The sequence below is a fragment of the Bos mutus genome, chromosome 7, assembly GCF_027580195.1.
Source record: "Bos mutus isolate GX-2022 chromosome 7, NWIPB_WYAK_1.1, whole genome shotgun sequence".
NCBI classification, from domain to species: Eukaryota; Metazoa; Chordata; class Mammalia; order Artiodactyla; family Bovidae; genus Bos; species Bos mutus.
Window position 1 is genome coordinate 84,299,753 of NC_091623.1, and position 17,224 is coordinate 84,316,976.

Here is a 17,224-nt window from a genome sequence, read left to right on the forward strand (position 1 = left end):
TTCTCCAATTAAAAACCAGGATAAAAATTGGAGAAGTGGTTGGTTCAAAGACAGGGCAAGGAGATCACAAGATGAACCCAGAACACCTTGTGATTTCAAAAAGGAAGGAAGTACTAATAAAAAGATGAAGATTTAAAAAAAACAAAAACAAAGGAGCCAACCTGAAGGAATGCTTCTAATAGTCAAAGGTGGAATAATTGGAGCCAAAAAACAATGCTTTTATTGAATTTTAACCCACAGAACAGAAGAAACATTGACGAGTCCACAGTACCATTGATTAAATGACTGGGAGAGAAGCAGCAGCGCTTCCTTATAGTATAATTCCAATTAGTGTAGAAGTAAAGAGGAAAATGGAAAATTACCATTTGTCAAACATCACAATAACTATTGTTATCTACATTAAAAGTAGTAGGTGACTGTGAGGACAATTTGCAGTCTCAAAGTATCTCCTCCAAGATATCTATCAATTAAAAAGGGAAAGACAGTCTTTGTAATGGAGAAATCTGATGAAACCACCCTACCCCAGTGATCAAGGTCAGTATCACCAATAGTAAATTACTTTATTGATATTGGGAATTTTTCATTTCTGTGCTATTATTCTAAAAAGCCTAACGTCAGTTCAGCCATGAGAAAACATTTGACAAATCCAAATTGTGGGACATTAGACAAAATAACTGATCAATACTCTTCAAAAGTGACAAGGGCATGAAAGATAAGGAAAGACAAAGGAACTTAGAGACAGTAGTAGATTTAGAAGTAACTAAATGCATTTTCTGGGTAATATAATGGAACAGAAATAGAACATAACTGGGAAAACTGGTGAAATGTGAGTAAAGTTTTTGGTTTAACTAACAGTATTTTATCAAATATTAATTTCTTGGTTCTGCTCATTGTACTGGAGAAGGCAATGGCACCCCACTCCAGTACTCTTGCCTGGAAAATCCCATGGACGGAGGAGCCTGGTAGGCTGTAGTCCATGGGGTCTCTAGGAGTTGGACACGACTAGAGACTTCACTTTCACTTTTCACTTTCATACACTGGAGAAGGAAATGGCAACCCACTCCAGTGTTCTTGCCTGGAGAATCCCAGGGACGGAGGAGCCTGGTGGGCTGCCGTCTCTGGGGTCGCACAGAGTCAGACACTACTGAAGCGGCTTAGCAGCAGCAGCAGCTCATTGTACTATGGTTATGTAAGATGCTACCATTAGGGGAAGCTAGGTGAGGTATACATGGAAATTGTAATTTTACAGATTTTCTGTAAACCTACGGTTAGTTCAAATTAGCAAGTTAAAAAAATAAATAAAATCATGACTATGAAGTACACTTTCTCTGTACTTTCCTCCATTTCCAGTGCTAACTTTTGGCGTAATGCCAAAACAAATTTACTATATTGTAGTCATACTAACAATCGTTTGAGGAGTAAAAACCTATGATCTGATTATGACTCCTTTTGATATGGTTCTGAGAAATAATACATTTATTACACATGCCAGGGATTCAACTTCCAGAGTTCTGCTTTTAGGCAGGATAGGGTAAATTCTTTGGAAGTTACCCTCCACTGTGCCATTGAGTCTGCTTTTTTGAGTAAACTGAGTGACTAGAGTAAGGATCTTGACCTCTGTACTTTTCCAGGTATACCTTTGAATAGTTGTAATAGTAAAAATAATTAGAATTTAAATGTTCTTACCATCTAAATGGATAAGAAATGGCATTAAGAAAAATAGCAGAGACATTAAAGAAGCTTAAGCTCATCAGCACAAACTGAGTTTTATTTGATTGCAAGTGATATAACCTATGTACATGTTTCCCTTCCAAGTTTTTTCACCGCTAAAATTGCCCTTACAGAGATTACAAACATTGTAAACTGCATTTCATTAGTAGTTTATCAAATCTGCCTGTCAACTGACACATTCTGTATAGAGCCTTAAAAATGATGTTTTGAGAGTATTTATAATCACTGAAAGCAGATGATTCTGTAAAACAGGTAATTACAGATCTTTAAACTGACAACATACATATATTTAAACATTTAAATAGAAGTTCATTTCCTTCAAAAGTAATTTTCTACTGCTTTTTCATAAAAATATAAAAAGACAACATCTGTAGTTTTAAAAACCTATATTTAACCTAAATCAAGATTTTTCTACAAACGATACCTCTTTCCAAAAAAGTTTAAAACACACCACAAAATAATGTGATGTTAAATCAAATAATTTCATCATGACAGAGTATTTTACTTTTAAGAAATACTTGGCAGTATTTCTTTTTAAACTTTCATGCTAGATTTCAACTGTGTATATGCTATATAAACACACTAGATTAATCCAAGTCACTCATATTTATGCAGTAGACTCATATATGATGAGTTACCATATAAACAGTCATACCACAATTGCAAAATGGTAAAAGGCAATCTTTATGAAAACTTCATTAAAAAATTTAGTAAAAGGCAGTCAACATCACTCTAATTTTCTGTAAAAATCACATCTCTTCCTCCTACCCCTTTGAATGGTATCTTTTATAGCATATTGACACACAAAAGTATTAATATCCCTTTTACATAAGCTAGCTTTTTAAATGACTGCTTTCTTTTCTGACACATTGAATTTATCCAAAGGCACCAAGACTAGACTCCTATGTGGTTTCAGAATTTTTGTTCTTTTTTAAGTTCCTCTAGAATAATTTTCCTCAGAAAAGGGTAACTCTAAGAACCAGAAGAAAATGAATGATAAAACACAGTAACCTGAAACTTGTACCATCCAAAAAGTATAAATGTATTAATAGGTTTCTTGAACTTTCCATTTAGGACAAGAAGTCAGAACAACTTTCTGAACATAAACACAAAAATAGAGCACACTTAGTAACAGTAGGAAAACTCCTAAGCTTCTAATGCATTAAATCTTACATAATAACATACAGCCAAAAGCATTAGAAATTCACTGCCAGATATTATGATCCTTTATTCTGAAAAATGTCTGATACACAGCACTAACATGGAACAGAGTATGGCATTTATTTCACGGGGAGGAAAGATAGGTTTCATCACAAAAACAGATTTACTAGATTTCAGCTTTGATTGATTTTAGAGATATATTTTAAAGATAAAAAAGAAAAACAAGATTCATCCCTCAAATAAAAAAAGTCTTTATATATATGTGTATATATATATATATGTATATAATCCATTATTAATACTTTTTATGCTTTTACAATGTAAAACATTTAGAAACTTCTGAGCTCTAGAAATGTTGGCCAGTTAACCTATTTGGCCATAACACATTCTGAATTCCCTTCTGAGAATCACATTAATGTTTTCAGTCCATTAGTCCAATATGGATGGAGCAATTCTATTTCTTTTTCTTCTTCTTTGGTGGTTCATCATCAGAACTACTGTCTGTGCTGGTGCTGCTACTACTGGAAGAGCTGGAATCTGAGTCTGAATCAGAGGATGAGGAGGAGCTTGTGGAGGAAGCGGAAGATGATGAACTGGAGGAGCTTTCATCAGAGTCACTGTCCTCTGAGGAAGATGAGGTAGACGTCTCTTCACTCTCTGATGAAGAGTCACTGGCTGAACTGTCGCTGCTATTGCTACTGGAACTGGTTACACTTTTAGACCTATTAGACAATTATATGCATGAGAAGCCAACATTTAACAGAATGTTTAAAAGCAATTTCACTTGAGTGTTATGCATATATATATATACGTGTACTGAAGCTTTGCCAGTATGATATCACTAGATTTGATGCTTTATGGATTGCCTAACTGTTAGTAACCCTAACGTGCCCACCCTTTCACTCCAACTAGAAGGTCCTTAAATCTCTTGGATGGAATTTGAGAAAAGTGAACATACTATATATGCTTCAGAGTGAATGTTAGAATACAGTTGCGGTTTAACAATTGGGTTTATTTAAACTTCATGTACAGTGGTAAATGTTTCATAACCTTAACTACTTTAGACAAGATACAGCTGGCCAATAATTTCTTACCAATAATTTCTAATAAGATTTCCTAATCTAAGACAAGAGAAATTACTATTTCCAGATATAAGGACCCTGGAAAGTTGGAGAAAAAGGAGAAACAAAGGAAGAAACCCCAGACAAGTAAACAGAGGAAGGTATCAGAAAACAGGATGATGTCTAATCATGAATTGCAAACGAGAGACTTCAGATCCAAGTCTTGTAACTATTATTTTAAAATCAACCACCCTATCCCTCCAACTATTATTATATATTACCCATGTAATATTAAAGCCACACATACCTTTTCTTCTTGGTCTTTCTTTCTACGTTAGCTTCTCCAATGCTGATAAGCAACAGGGAAAGGGGGAGGAGCTCTTGTTAATACAGTGATTATAAACAGTTCAGACAAACCCTTCTGATATCCCCAAAACTGTTTTACACTGGAGAAACACTTTGTCTTTTGTAACATATACTGAGAGTCCAGTGTTTCTTATTATAACCAGGAGAAAAGTTTCCTATTGCAGGTGTATATGGTACCTGCATGAGCTACTCGGGTGACTCAGTGGTAAAGAATCTGCATGCCAATGCAGGAGACACAGAGATGTGGGTTCAATCACTGGGTTGGGAAGATCCCCTAGAGGAAGAAATAGCAACCCACTCTAGTATTCTTGCTTGAAAAATCCCATGAACAGAGGAGCCTGGTGGGCTACTGGCCATAGGGTCGCAAAGAATCGGACACAACTGAGCACATATGTGGTACATGCAGTTAAATTAACTAGCTCTAAAGACAGATGCTATCAACTGTATTTTAGAAGTCAGGTGAGTTAATAGTTAAGATGAGCAAACACAGTAATTTGCTGCTTTTTTAATCGTGAACTTAGGTTGACAGCTAAATCCACTACTTAGTGAACAACAGAACAAAGCAAATAATAGCAGAACAATTGTAATTTATAATTTGGTTTTCTAGAATGGTATTATAAGTGGTCATTTTATATAAAAAGAAAAGCAACTTAATTAAAAAATTTTTTCTTAAATGATTCATTTTGGTGTACACTTAAAACTAACACAACACTATAAATCAACAATTGTTGTTCTTTGCCACTAAGTCCTGTCTGACTCTTTTGCGACCCCATGGACTGTAGCCCACCAGGCTCCTCTGTCCATGGGACTTCCCAGGCAAGAATACTGGAGTGGATTGCCATTTCCTGCTGCAGAGGATCTTCCCAACCCAGGGATCGAACTCAAGTCTCCTACATTGGCAGGCAGATTCTTTACCACTGTGAGCTACCAGGGAAGCCCAAATGAACTATACTCCAATAAAAATTAAAAAGCCTAATTTCTTGAGACTTCTCTGGCGGTCTAGTAATTAAGACTCTGTGCTTCCACTGCAGGGGTTCTATTTTTTGCAAGATCCCACACGCCACTAGGCACAGGCAAAAAAATTTTTAAAACAAACAAAAAAACCTCCCAAACCATTTATTTTTCTGCATGTCCTCCAAATGTTCAGTTTTAAAACCAGAGACTTAATACTTTAAGATTATGCTCCCTCATTATTTATAAAGAAAAAAGTCTGGTGATTTTAAATATACAAATAGCTTGCTGCTATATAGCTGCCAAACAACATGCCTACTAAATCAGGCTTTCAAATTACAGAATTACTTCTATTACTCTATACTGTCCTATAAATTTAACATTTTTATATTCTGAACTTCTCTGCATATCCTAGATAATGCTTCTACCCTTATTTCCTAGATCTTCAAATACAAATATGTATTTACATAAAGTTGTTTTATTACTGAAGAATTGTCATTTTTGCAATTAAAATAAATGGTAGAAGTACATTTGTTGAGTCACACCACAAGAATTCAAGATCATTTAAATTCACACACTTCCATAATTTTATCACTGAACCAAAATAATTAGCAGTCTACGTAACACAGCCAAAACTAAAATTCATGTAGTTGTATGTATTTTTTAAGATCAAGATACTTGCATAATACAACTAGAAAAACAAAAGTCAAAAGTAGATGTTGAAATGAAATTATTCATAACTCTTATCATTTTTTGCTTACATTCCTAATTAATGAATTTTAAAAAATTATGTTTTTCTCCTCATCTTTCTTCTATCCTAAGTTTCAATATTTGCAGAGGGTATAAACTCTGGCATATTATATATAAAATATTGACATTTTAAAAAGAAAATTGTTATATCATTTTGATAATTGTAAATATCACAAAATTTTATACCTATCATAATTAATTTTAAAAAATATGAACAAGTTTATCTTTAATAATCGTACTTTTACATTATCCCTTTTCCTCTTTGAACCCATGCTTTTATTTTCCTTTCCCCACAGAATGTATCCTAATATATTTTTATGCCTGAAAATTTCAGTGACCACTTATATTTCTCTGCAATAAAAACAGAGACATAACATAACTTGAAATTGTTATCTTTTAATTATACGTGATCATAAAGTTTTAAAAGTGCTTAAAAACTCTGAGTTGAATTACCATAATCATTACTACTATGCAAATTGATTAAAACAATGTAAAATATATTATAAATTTTAGTAACTATTATGGAATGGCTACCCACTCCAGTATTCTTGCTTGGAGAATTACATGGACAGAGGAGCCTGGCAGGCTACAGTTGACGGGATCACAAAGAGTTGGACATGACTGAGCAACTAATACACACACATACATAAAATATTTTACTGCAACTATATCTTTTAAAGACATCAATTTTTTTTTCTAGTTTTTGTATCCATAAATCTTACTGCTTGACTATGACAGAATTTAGTATCAAGTTAATTCCTATATTTAATTTTTACAGATTTAACCTGGAGAAAGTTTGTTAACCTGAACAGGTAGACGGTATAGCAATGTCACTTAGTTCTTTGAATTCTTCCCATGCCAAATAAATTCCACAAGTCATATAATGATGTATTATTAAAATATACCTTTTGAAATAAGTTTTTAAAAATAATTTTATTTATTTTGGTTGTGCTGGGTCTTGTAAAGAGCTTAGCATGGTGCCTTGCACCAGTAATACTCATTAAACTTTAGCTAGTATTTTTAATCTAAATCTGGATAACCATTATAAGATATTTAGTCCCTTAATACATTTGATAAATAAAAATAAATATTCCTTTGGACACCACATGTAACCTTACCTTTGTTGTAATAATAATCTGTTTTCTTTTTCTTTTAAAGCTTTCTTTAGTTCTGCTGTTCTTGAAGGCCTATGTAGGTACTTTCTTTTTCCTGTGCATTCATAAGTCCAATGTCCAAATTCCAAGCATTTCTGACATCTTACATGTTGCTTATTTGCTTCACTACAGGATAAAAAATAAGAATACAGGCCTTAAATTTTTGACTTGACATTTTCTGCTGTGAGAAACATAAACAATATAAGCATTTGTTAGATTTAATCACTAAGCAATATAGTAAGTGGTTAAGGGCTGGAAGAAGCACAAGCTGGAAACAAGATTGCCGGGAGAAATATCAATAACCTCAGATATGCAGATGACACCACCCTTACGGCAGAAAGTGAAGAGGAACTAAAGAGCCTCTTGATGAAAGTGACCACCCTTACTGAAGAAAGTGAAGAGGAACTAAAGAGCCTCTTGATGAAGGTGAAAGAGGAGAGTGAAAAAGTTGGCTTAAAGCTCAACATTCTGAAAACTAAGATCATGGCATCTGGTCCCATCACTTCATGGGAAATAGATGAGCAAACAGTGGAAACTGTCAGACTTTATTTTTTGGGGTTCCAAAATCACTGCAGATGGTGACTGCAGCCATGAAATTAAAAGACGCTTACTCCTTGGAAGGAAAGTTGTGACCAACGTAGATAGCATATTCAAAAGCAGAGACATTACTTTGCCAACAAAGGTCCGTCTAGTCAAGGCTATGGTTTTTCCTGTGGTCATGTATGGATGTGAGAGTTGGACTGTGAAGAAAGCTGAGCGCCGAAGAATTGATGCTTTTGAACTGTGGTGTTGGAGAAGACTCTTGAGAGTCCCTTGGACTGCAAGGAGATCCAACCAGTCCATCCTAAAGGAGATCAGTCCTGGGTGTCCTTTGGAAGGAATGATGCTAAAGCTGAAACTCCAGTACTTTGATCACCTCATGCGAAGAGTTGACTCATTGGAAAAGACTCTGATGCTGGGAGGGATTGGGGGCAGGAGGAGAAGGGGACGACAGAGGATGAGATGGCTGGATGGCATCACTGACTCGATGGACGTGAGTCTGAGTGAACTCTGGGAGTTGGTGATGGACAGGGAGGCCTGGTGTGCTGCAGTCATGGGGTTGCAAAGAGTCGGACACGACTGAGCGACTGACCTGAACTGAAGAGCTTGGACCTTAGAGTTAGACTGAGTTCAGATCTTGTTTAGAACTCAGTTCTTGATTAGAACTGAGTTCAAATCTTGTTTCCTCAATTCCATTCCAGCAAGGGCAGACTAGGTAATTCAGATCAACTCTTCAGCTTAGAATTAGAAAAGATAGCCAAAACATTTTAAACAACCTGCTCAAGGATCAGAGAACTAACAAAGAGATTAAAGAATCACCAAGCCAAGACATGGAAGAGGAGGGAAAACCAGAGTGGTCAGCTCTACATTTAACTCAACTCTTGTCCTGGGGCCTTTTCCCATCTCAGGAGAGTAAACAAGCATCATTTATAACAAGCAAAGGAGACAAATTATGCACTCAGAGTTAGGACTCTGAAGAGCTTTACCCTAGGAATAAAGCAATGGTGTATGAAGTGCTGCCCAGCTTCTAGTTACCTAGGAGACTAAGAAATATCTCAGTCCCTGAGACTGAATTAAGATTGACAAGTGGAGAAAAACAGATAAAAGAATTGGAAAGGAAGAAATAAAACTGTCATCCCTTACTGATGATGTATCATGTGCATTGCAAATCCAAAATACTCTATAGATAAATTTTTATTTTACTCTTTGGCCACGCTGTGTGGCATGTGGGATCTTAGTTCCCCAACCTAGGATTGAAACCTCTGCCCCTTGCATTGGAAGTGTGGAGTCCTAACCACTGACTGCCATGAAGTCCACAAATATTTTTTTAATAATTAGAATTCATAAGTGAGTTTCAGTTCAGTTCAGTCACTCAGCCATGTCTGACTCTTTGCAACCCCATGGACTGCTGCACGCCAGGCTTCCCTGTCCACCACTAACTCCCGGAGCCTATTCAAACTCATGTCCATTGAGTTGGTGATGCCATCCAACCATCTCATCCTCTGTCCTCCCCTTCTCCTCCTGCCTTCAATCTTTCCCACTATCAGGGTCTTTTCCAATGAGTCAGCTTTTCCAATCAGGTGGCTAAAGTATTGGAGTTTCAGCTTCAACATTAGTCCTTCCAATGAATATTCAGGGTTGATTTCCTTTAGGACTGACTGGTTGGATCTCCTTGCAGTCCAAGGGACTCTCAAGAGTCTTCTCCAACACCACAGTTCAAAAGCATCAATTCTTCGGCACTCAGCTTTCTTTATAGTCCAACTCTCACATCCATACATGACTACTGGGAAAACCATAGCTTTGACTAGATGGACCTTTGTTGGTAAAGTAATGTCTCTGCTTTTTAATATGCTGTCTAGGTTGGTCACAGCTTTTCTTCCAAGAAGCAAGTGTCTTTTAATTTCATGGCTGCAGTCACCATCTGCAGTCATTTTGGAGCCCCCCAAAATAAAGTCTCTTACTGTTTCCATTGTTTCCCCATCTATTTGCCATGAAGTGATGGGACTGGATGCCATAATCTTAGTTTTCTGAATGTTGAGATTTAAGCCAACTTTTTCATAAGTGAGTTTAGAAAGGTTTTATATTAGGATCAGTAAACTTCTCTTTGAAGAAATGACTGTTTAGGTCTTCCTCCCACTTTTTGATTGGGTTGTTTGTTTTTCTGGTATTGAGCTACATGAACTGTATATTTTGGAGATTAATCTTTTGTCAGTTGTTTCATTTGCAATCACCTGCCTTCTAAGGGTTGTCTTTTCATCTCGTTTATAGCTTTCTTTCCTGTGCAAAAGCTTTTAAGTTTAATTAGGTCCCACTTGTTTATTTCTGTTTTTATTTCCATTACTCTAGGAGGTGGGTCAAAGAGGATATTGCTGTGATTTACATCAGAGTGTTTTGCCTATGCTTTTCTCTAAGAGTGTTATAGTTTCTGGCCTTTAATCCATTTTGAGTTTATTTTTGTGTTTGGTGTTAGGAAATGTTCTAATTTCATTCTTTTACATGTAGCTGTCCAGTTTTCCCAGCACCACTTATTGAAGAGATTGTTTTTTCTCCATTGTATATTCTTGCCTCCATTGTCAAACAGAAGGTGTCCGTAGGTGCATGGGTTTATCTCTGGGCTTTCTATCTTGTTCCACTGAAATATAGTTCAGTTTTTGTGCCAGTACTGTCTTTATTACTGTAGCTTGGGATGTTCTTTTTATAACTATTTATTAAGGACTATTTATGTTGTCTGAACTTTTTTGTAGATCGTGTTATAGGTCATAATAAAATTTTTTAAAAATCTTGGCTCTTTCACTACATAGTTTTAGGCTCTTTAGAAAGCTGATTTTTGAACCTCAGTTTCTTATTCTAGAAAATGGGACAATATCTACTTCACTAGATTATTGTGAGAATTAGATAAGACCATAGCCATGTTTTATACTTACTGTATGTCAGGAATTTAGCTAAATACTACTTATGCATAAACACATCTAATCCCCATGACACCTCAATGAGTTTGAGAACAATATCCTCATTCTACAAACTGGGATGTTTGTATAGCAAGCAACAAGGAATCTGGCATACAGTAATACACAAATGGGAGCTGTGACTATCAGCCTACACATTAGGCTAATCAACTATGTGGACTGATGATACTTTGCAATTCCTCAAACATGGGTGCATGATGAGATGCTGGACTTTTAATTTCAACATAGAGCAGTCACCTTTTTATCCCTGGAGAACACATAATTGGTGTTCAGTAAATATTTGTAAAATGAATGACTGTTAAAGTAGGCAAGGGTTTAAGAGAACATATATTGTTTATAGTATGCTTTTCATTAATTAGTTGCCACATTGTGGGCCAGCTTCTGTAATTTTGGCAATAATTTATTCTGGACTTCCCTGGTGGTCCAGTAGTTAAGAATCTGCCTACCAATGCAGGGGACACACAGTTTGATCCCTGGTCAGGGAAGATCCACATGTGTTGGGACAACTAAGCCCTGGAGCTGCAACTACTGAGCCCACACACCACAACTACTGAAGCCCAAGTGCCGTAGAGCCCGTGCTCTGCAACAAGAGAAGCCACCACAATAAGAAGCCCACGTACAACTAGAGAGCAGTCCCTGCTCAATGCAACCAGAGAAAGTCCACGTGCAGCAAAGGAGACCCAGTGAAGCCAAAAATAAATAGATAAATAAATACATTAAAAAAACTTATTTTTAGCACTTGTCCAAAAACAAGCCAATCCTAATGTGAAAAATTAATGTTTCAAGTAAGGAACTAAGACCCAGCAGTAGTATTAAAAGATAATAAAGAAGAGTCAGCTTTTTGCCTAGTAATAGTTCATAAATTTCCGTAAACAACTGTCAATACCATGACTATAACTTCAGAGTTTATCTCAATATGTAATAGTACAGCAAATTGTTAAGGCTTTCTATAATAAAAGACTTTATGGACTTAATATTAAGTTGCCCACTTTTCAGGTAAAAAGAATCACTAACATTTAATATATACAGGTGGTGCCAGTGGTAAAGTATCCACCTGCCAACGCAGGAGACAGAAGACACACAGGTTTGATCCTTGGGTTGGAAAGATCCCCTGGAGTAGGGCATGGAAACCCACTCCAGTATTCTTGCCTGGAGAATCCCATAGACAGAGGAGCCTGACAGCCTTCGGTCCTTATGGTGGCAAAGAGTTGGATATGACTGAAGTGACTTAGCACACACATTGTAATGCAGGGCTTCCCAGGTGGCTCAGTGGTAAGGAATCCACCTGCCGAGCAAGAGACACGGGTTCAACTCCTGTGTCGGGAAGACCCCCTGGAGAAGGAAATGGTAACCCACTCCAGTATTTGTTGCCTGGGAAATCCCATGGACAGAGGAGCCCTGTAGGCTACAGTCTATGGGGGTCACAAAGGAGCTGGACATAACTTAGCGACTAAACAACAACTATTGTAATATGCATCTCAGAAATGATAAAATCAAAAACAGTAAAGGATAATTAGTAAAAAATGTAAAATCATGACTCTAATACAAATATATAATGAACACATGTCAAAGATTTTATTTAATCATTAATTAATAAGGGAACCAGTAAGATGTTGGAACTGGTTTAGAACAGTATTCAAACAACACACATATATGGGCAATCAGAAATGCAGGAAACAAATTTACTAATAGTTAAAAACTGGTCAACAGCTACAGGGCAAGAATCAGTTGTACTGCTTTGCATGGGTAAGAATCTTCTCTTTGATTTTTCTACAATTTACAGAGTTTTAAAATAGGTCAAAGACAATAAGGCACAGGTCCTGATAGGGTCACATGGCCAGGAGAGGGGATTAGACAACTCAGCAGTAATCTTATTTTTTTTTTAATCCATTTCAAAGTCTTTCACAATATTTCCTAATAATGAAATTATGGAGGAGGATGGAAGCCTTTCAGAATCAAGAAATAAAGTCTTCTTCTCCAACTTACAGTTTGTTTTCCCAATATTGTAAGTAATTTATAGCCTGGGATGTCAGCTATTAAAAATATTATTGGCCAGCACTGTGGAGTTTGTTTTTTGTTGTTATAAACAGAACTTTCACTAGTATCTGAAGCCCACCTATGATGTTCTAAACGTTAACTAGAGACTTCTCTGATGGTTCAGTGGTTAAAACTCCAGCTTCCGCGACAGAGGGCACAGACTCGATCTCTGGTCAGGGAGTTAATATCCCAATGCCATGAGGCACAGCTAAAAATAAGTAAATAGATAAACATTTACTAACTAATCATTCTTAAAAATACTTATATCTTCTATATAGAATGCTGATACAGACCTATAATTTCAAAATAAACAAGACCAGCAAGCATTGCTTTTCGAATGAATACCCTATTTAATAACATTCCTTTTCTATAGCCTAAGCTAAGGTTTAAGGAAGTGTTTTTAACAGTACAGCCTTTTTATGTGAAACAACCTCCTTTGATACCTGAAATATTAAGATATGTCTGCCAGATTGGCAAAACTTTAAGTCTATGGTTGGCAAAGGTGGAGAATTGGCACTCTGAATATAGTAAAATATACATTTTTTAATGCTGGTATGTAAGTTGCAGAAACTTTCTGAAGGGCTATGTGGTTAACATGCAACAAAAATCTTAAAAATGTACATATCAAATAAACAAAAAATATAATACCAATAATGGTTATGTATCTAGAGGATCCCTAAGAGTTCCATTTATTATTAAACTAATAAATGAGTTTAATAAATTCATAGGATATAAGGTCAGTATACAGAAGTCAATATACTAGCAATGAACAATTGGAAATTGAAGTAAAACAATACTACTACAATACTTAATTTTATCCTTGTTAAATTTCTTCTCATTAGACTCAACATAGAGTTCATCTGTCAAGACCTTTCTGGATTGGGATCTCGTTATCCATTGTATTAGTCACTCTTCTTAGCTTGTGTTTGATAAACATGCACATGTGTCCTCATCCAAGTCATTTATAAAAATTGTTGACAAGATCAAACCTGAGTACCACACTGAGGCCACCATGTATATTTACTTAAACCCATTAAACAATACTCTCAGTTCATGATGTTCAACTGATGTACCTAATAGTTCTGCTTTGTTCACAAGGATACTGTGAGAGACTTTCTAAGACGCCTTATTGAAATCCAAATACCTAAAAAAGGCAATAAGGGTATCAATCTGTAATGATTTGATACCTGATGAACTTGGCTTTTACTTCTGAACAGATTTAATATATCCAGCCAGAATTTTGCCTGGAGTGGACCTCAAGTTCACAAGTCTAATTTGTGGAATCTACGCTTCTCACTTTGAAAATCAAAACAACATTTGCCAACTTCTAGTCCTTTAGTGTCACTCCTGTTGGCCAGAGGTCCTCAGATTACCAGCAGCACTACAGCCATTTCACTTGGAAATTTTCTGTTATGTTGGGGACCAAATTACCTGGGTCAAGCGCCTTAAACACATTCAGAGTGGCTTAGGGCTCTAATACCCACTCCTCAAGTATCCTGGGCATCAGTTCTACTCTTGTCATTCTGCATACAATTATGTTTGAGTTAAATCTGATTCAGAGTTAAGTCCCTGAAAGATCTGCTGAATGGGAAGTTCAAATTTTCCCCCTTTCCTCCTTTGGTCCAAAAACTTTTAAAAAACGTCAATACTACTTTCTCACTTGTCATAACTTGTAGCTTAAAAATTGTTCTTATGGAAGTGCTATCTGCTCTTTACAAACAAATCTTTTTGATGAATATAAAATAAAAAGCAAAAGCTCCTCTTTTACTTTCTCTCCCAAAATATTCCCCAAATTTTCCTGCACTCTTCTTGCCTCTAATGGCCCTCGGTCTCCAACTCCCTGGGAGTTGTCCTGACAGCCTTTAAACCATGACAGGTTTTGTTACACACCATGTTTTCTTCCTGGTAAGACCAGAAGCTCCTAAAGCTTTGTTTTTTACTTCTATGTAGCTCATGTACCCAATACAAGCATACTGAAGAAACGGAACATTTGTTAACTCTGTGATACTCTAAAACTTATGCTAAAAGCATTAAAAGTTTTACTTTCAAAAGTGGACACTGTTTGATTTAGTCAATCTAGCCATCATCACCTCCTCTGACCTATCCACCCATTGTTTATAAAGACCCATTCAATTATGCTGGGAAGAGAAAGTGAAAGTCAAAGTTTCTCAGTCGTGTCCCACTCCTTGGGACCCCATGGACTATACAGTCCATGGAATTCTCCAGGCCAGAATACTGGAGTGGGTAGCCTTTCCCTTCTCCAGGGGATCTTCCGAACCCAGGAATAGAACTGGGGTCTCCTGCGTTGCAGGCGGATTCTTTACCAGCTGAGCCACAAGGGAAGAGAATGAGATCCAAATTAATCAGAACTTCATATTCCCATAGACATGGTTTAGGGTAGGGCATGTAATCCAATCTAGACAATGAGATGCTATCAACTTGAAACTGAGAGGATATAAAGGACTCTAGATACTGCAGCCATTTTAGGACCAAAGGAGTGATCTATCCAAGTATGGAACCAACATCCAAAAGAGCAAACCTAAGAGACACTAGACCCTGGTAACACCATTTAAGTGGACATCTATTTAAGTAGAACTGTTACTCCATTCTAGATCTCAGAACCATCTTGGAAAAGCCTTCTTCCTCCACCAAGCATACTACTACTTCACTCTGATTCCCTAAGTCTTTATCTTTATGATCAAGGAACTCTTTTCATCCAGCATGAGAGGCAGAGTCTGATTAAAGAGAGAAGAAAAGGATCAGGACTTAGAATAAAAAACTATAAATACAAAAAGGAATATAAATATACACACTGGAGCAGACTGAATGATGTATTATAAACAGGCAAACAGTGATGGCATGAAAAGCTGAGAGTGAATAAGTGGTGAATGTTGTCTGGGTGTGCAGATTGGTAGAAGAAAAAAAAAAAAGGCTGTACAAGAAAGGGGCATATGACACGAACTCCTGCATTATCTGTTCACAGCAAACCTCTTGTGCCCTTCTCTAGCTCATTAGCTGCCACAGTGGACATCTTTCAGTTCTTAGAAACTAAGTTCTCTCCTGTTTCAAATTAATTATGCTGTTCTGAATGCTCTTTCCCCCAATCCTCTCACGACTGACTCCTTTCTCACACTTTTCATCTCTGTTCAAACCCCACCTCTTTAGAGATGCCTTTCCAGTCCAACCAACCTAACCTGGACCGTTCTCTTTTCCCACCATCTCATTTCCTTCAAAGCTCTTACTATCCAACTGCATTTACTTAAAATGTTTAGTTTATCGACTCTTTCCACCAACAGAATGTAAGCTTCCTGAAAGCAGATATTCTGTCTTGAACACTTTCTTACACCCAAATAGAGCGATAGGTAATGCATACATTAGTATCTGTTAGAAAATGAATGGCAGAATGTAAGAAGATAACTTGGGAGAAAAGTCAGGCTGGTCCTAGGTAAGGCGATTACAATGGGGCAGGAAAAGCCAGCTGGCCTGGAGGTTGAACAGGAAGCTGAAGGTTTACGTGGGCGAGAGTAAGGGGTGTTGGATGCGGGCTACAAGCTTTGCCTGGTCACTTGTGGGGTGCGCCCACCGCTGCCCACCGGCTGGGTTGGGTAAACCGGCATAAATCACTTAGTAACCAATTCCTGGACGTCCCCTTCGCGGGAACCAAACGCGAGACTCTCTTCAGTCACCCCTAGGTCCCGCCCAGTGGCCTTACGCAGCCGTCTTCCACGAAATCGCTAGTGCACAGATATCAAACTTCTCGCCCCGGCCCGAGCCCCTTGTGGGCAGGCGACGTGTAAGAAAAACGGCCAGCCTCCGCCAGGCCAAGCTGAGGATCCGACACCGACCCCGCTTCCCGGCACCGCTCAATAGCCCGCTGACGCGCTTCTCTCCGCCCCCAGCCCGCCCCGCCGCCCAACTCCGGTCCTAACTTACGCTTGTCTCCGGGCTATGAGACGATGCATGGGAGTCGCCATCTTAGCGCGGCTGCCGACCGCCGCGCTGGGTTTTGGGAAACTCCTCGAAGTGGGCGGGGACTTCGAACCCTGAAGGGCGTAGGCGTGGGCGGAGCCAGTAGTCCTGGCTAGGCTCTGGAGCTGCTATTGGGGCAATAGTGGGTTAGGGCCTGGTGTGTTGTGTTTCCTGCATATTCTATAGTTTGAGGGAGAGGAACCCATAATCTGAACAATTGAAGGACGAGTCCACGTATATTGCTTGGAGAAGCAGGGAAGAACATTGTAGAATGAGGGATCTATCTATCCATCTTTATATACAAATCCATTTTTATATACATGAACGAATAAAGTTAATTGCTTAGTCGCATCTGACTCTTTTGGGACCTTATGAATTGTAGCCCACCAAGCTCCTCTGTTCATGAAATTCTCCAGGCAAGAATACTGGACTGGGTAACCATTCCCTTCTCCAGGGGATCTTCCCAACCCAGGGATCAAACCCAGGTCTCCCTTATTACAGGCAAATTCTTTACAGTCTGAGTCACCAGGGAAGCCCC

General features: G+C 37.7%; 1 protein-coding gene across 1 annotated transcript; it reads right to left on the reverse strand.

The window, feature by feature from the left end:
- Window positions 1-1,736: 1,736 nt before the first annotated feature.
- ZCCHC10 (zinc finger CCHC-type containing 10) lies at window positions 1,737-16,721 on the reverse strand. The gene is made up of 4 exons (XM_005890421.2): window positions 16,651-16,721; window positions 7,139-7,300; window positions 4,261-4,302; window positions 1,737-3,614 (listed from the first exon to the last, which is right to left on the reverse strand). The coding sequence occupies exons 1-4, from the start codon at window positions 16,689-16,691 to the stop codon at window positions 3,347-3,349; spliced, it is 513 nt and encodes a 170-aa protein (XP_005890483.1). The 5' UTR covers window positions 16,692-16,721; the 3' UTR covers window positions 1,737-3,346.
- Window positions 16,722-17,224: the final 503 nt, after the last annotated feature.

What these genes read in the sequence shown, in the direction of transcription:
- ZCCHC10 (XM_005890421.2), bottom strand. Translation starts at nt 16,691, where the DNA reads ATGGCGACTCCCATGCATCGTCTCATAGCCCGGAGACAAGC. An exon ending in CTCATAGCCCGGAGACAAGC is followed by an intron (nt 7,301 to 16,650) that starts GTAAGTTAGGAC and finishes TTTATCCTGTAG; the next exon opens with TGAAGCAAATAAGCAACATG. An exon ending in AGAAAGACCAAGAAGAAAAG is followed by an intron (nt 3,615 to 4,260) that starts GTATGTGTGGCT and finishes ATTGTCTAATAG; the next exon opens with GTCTAAAAGTGTAACCAGTT.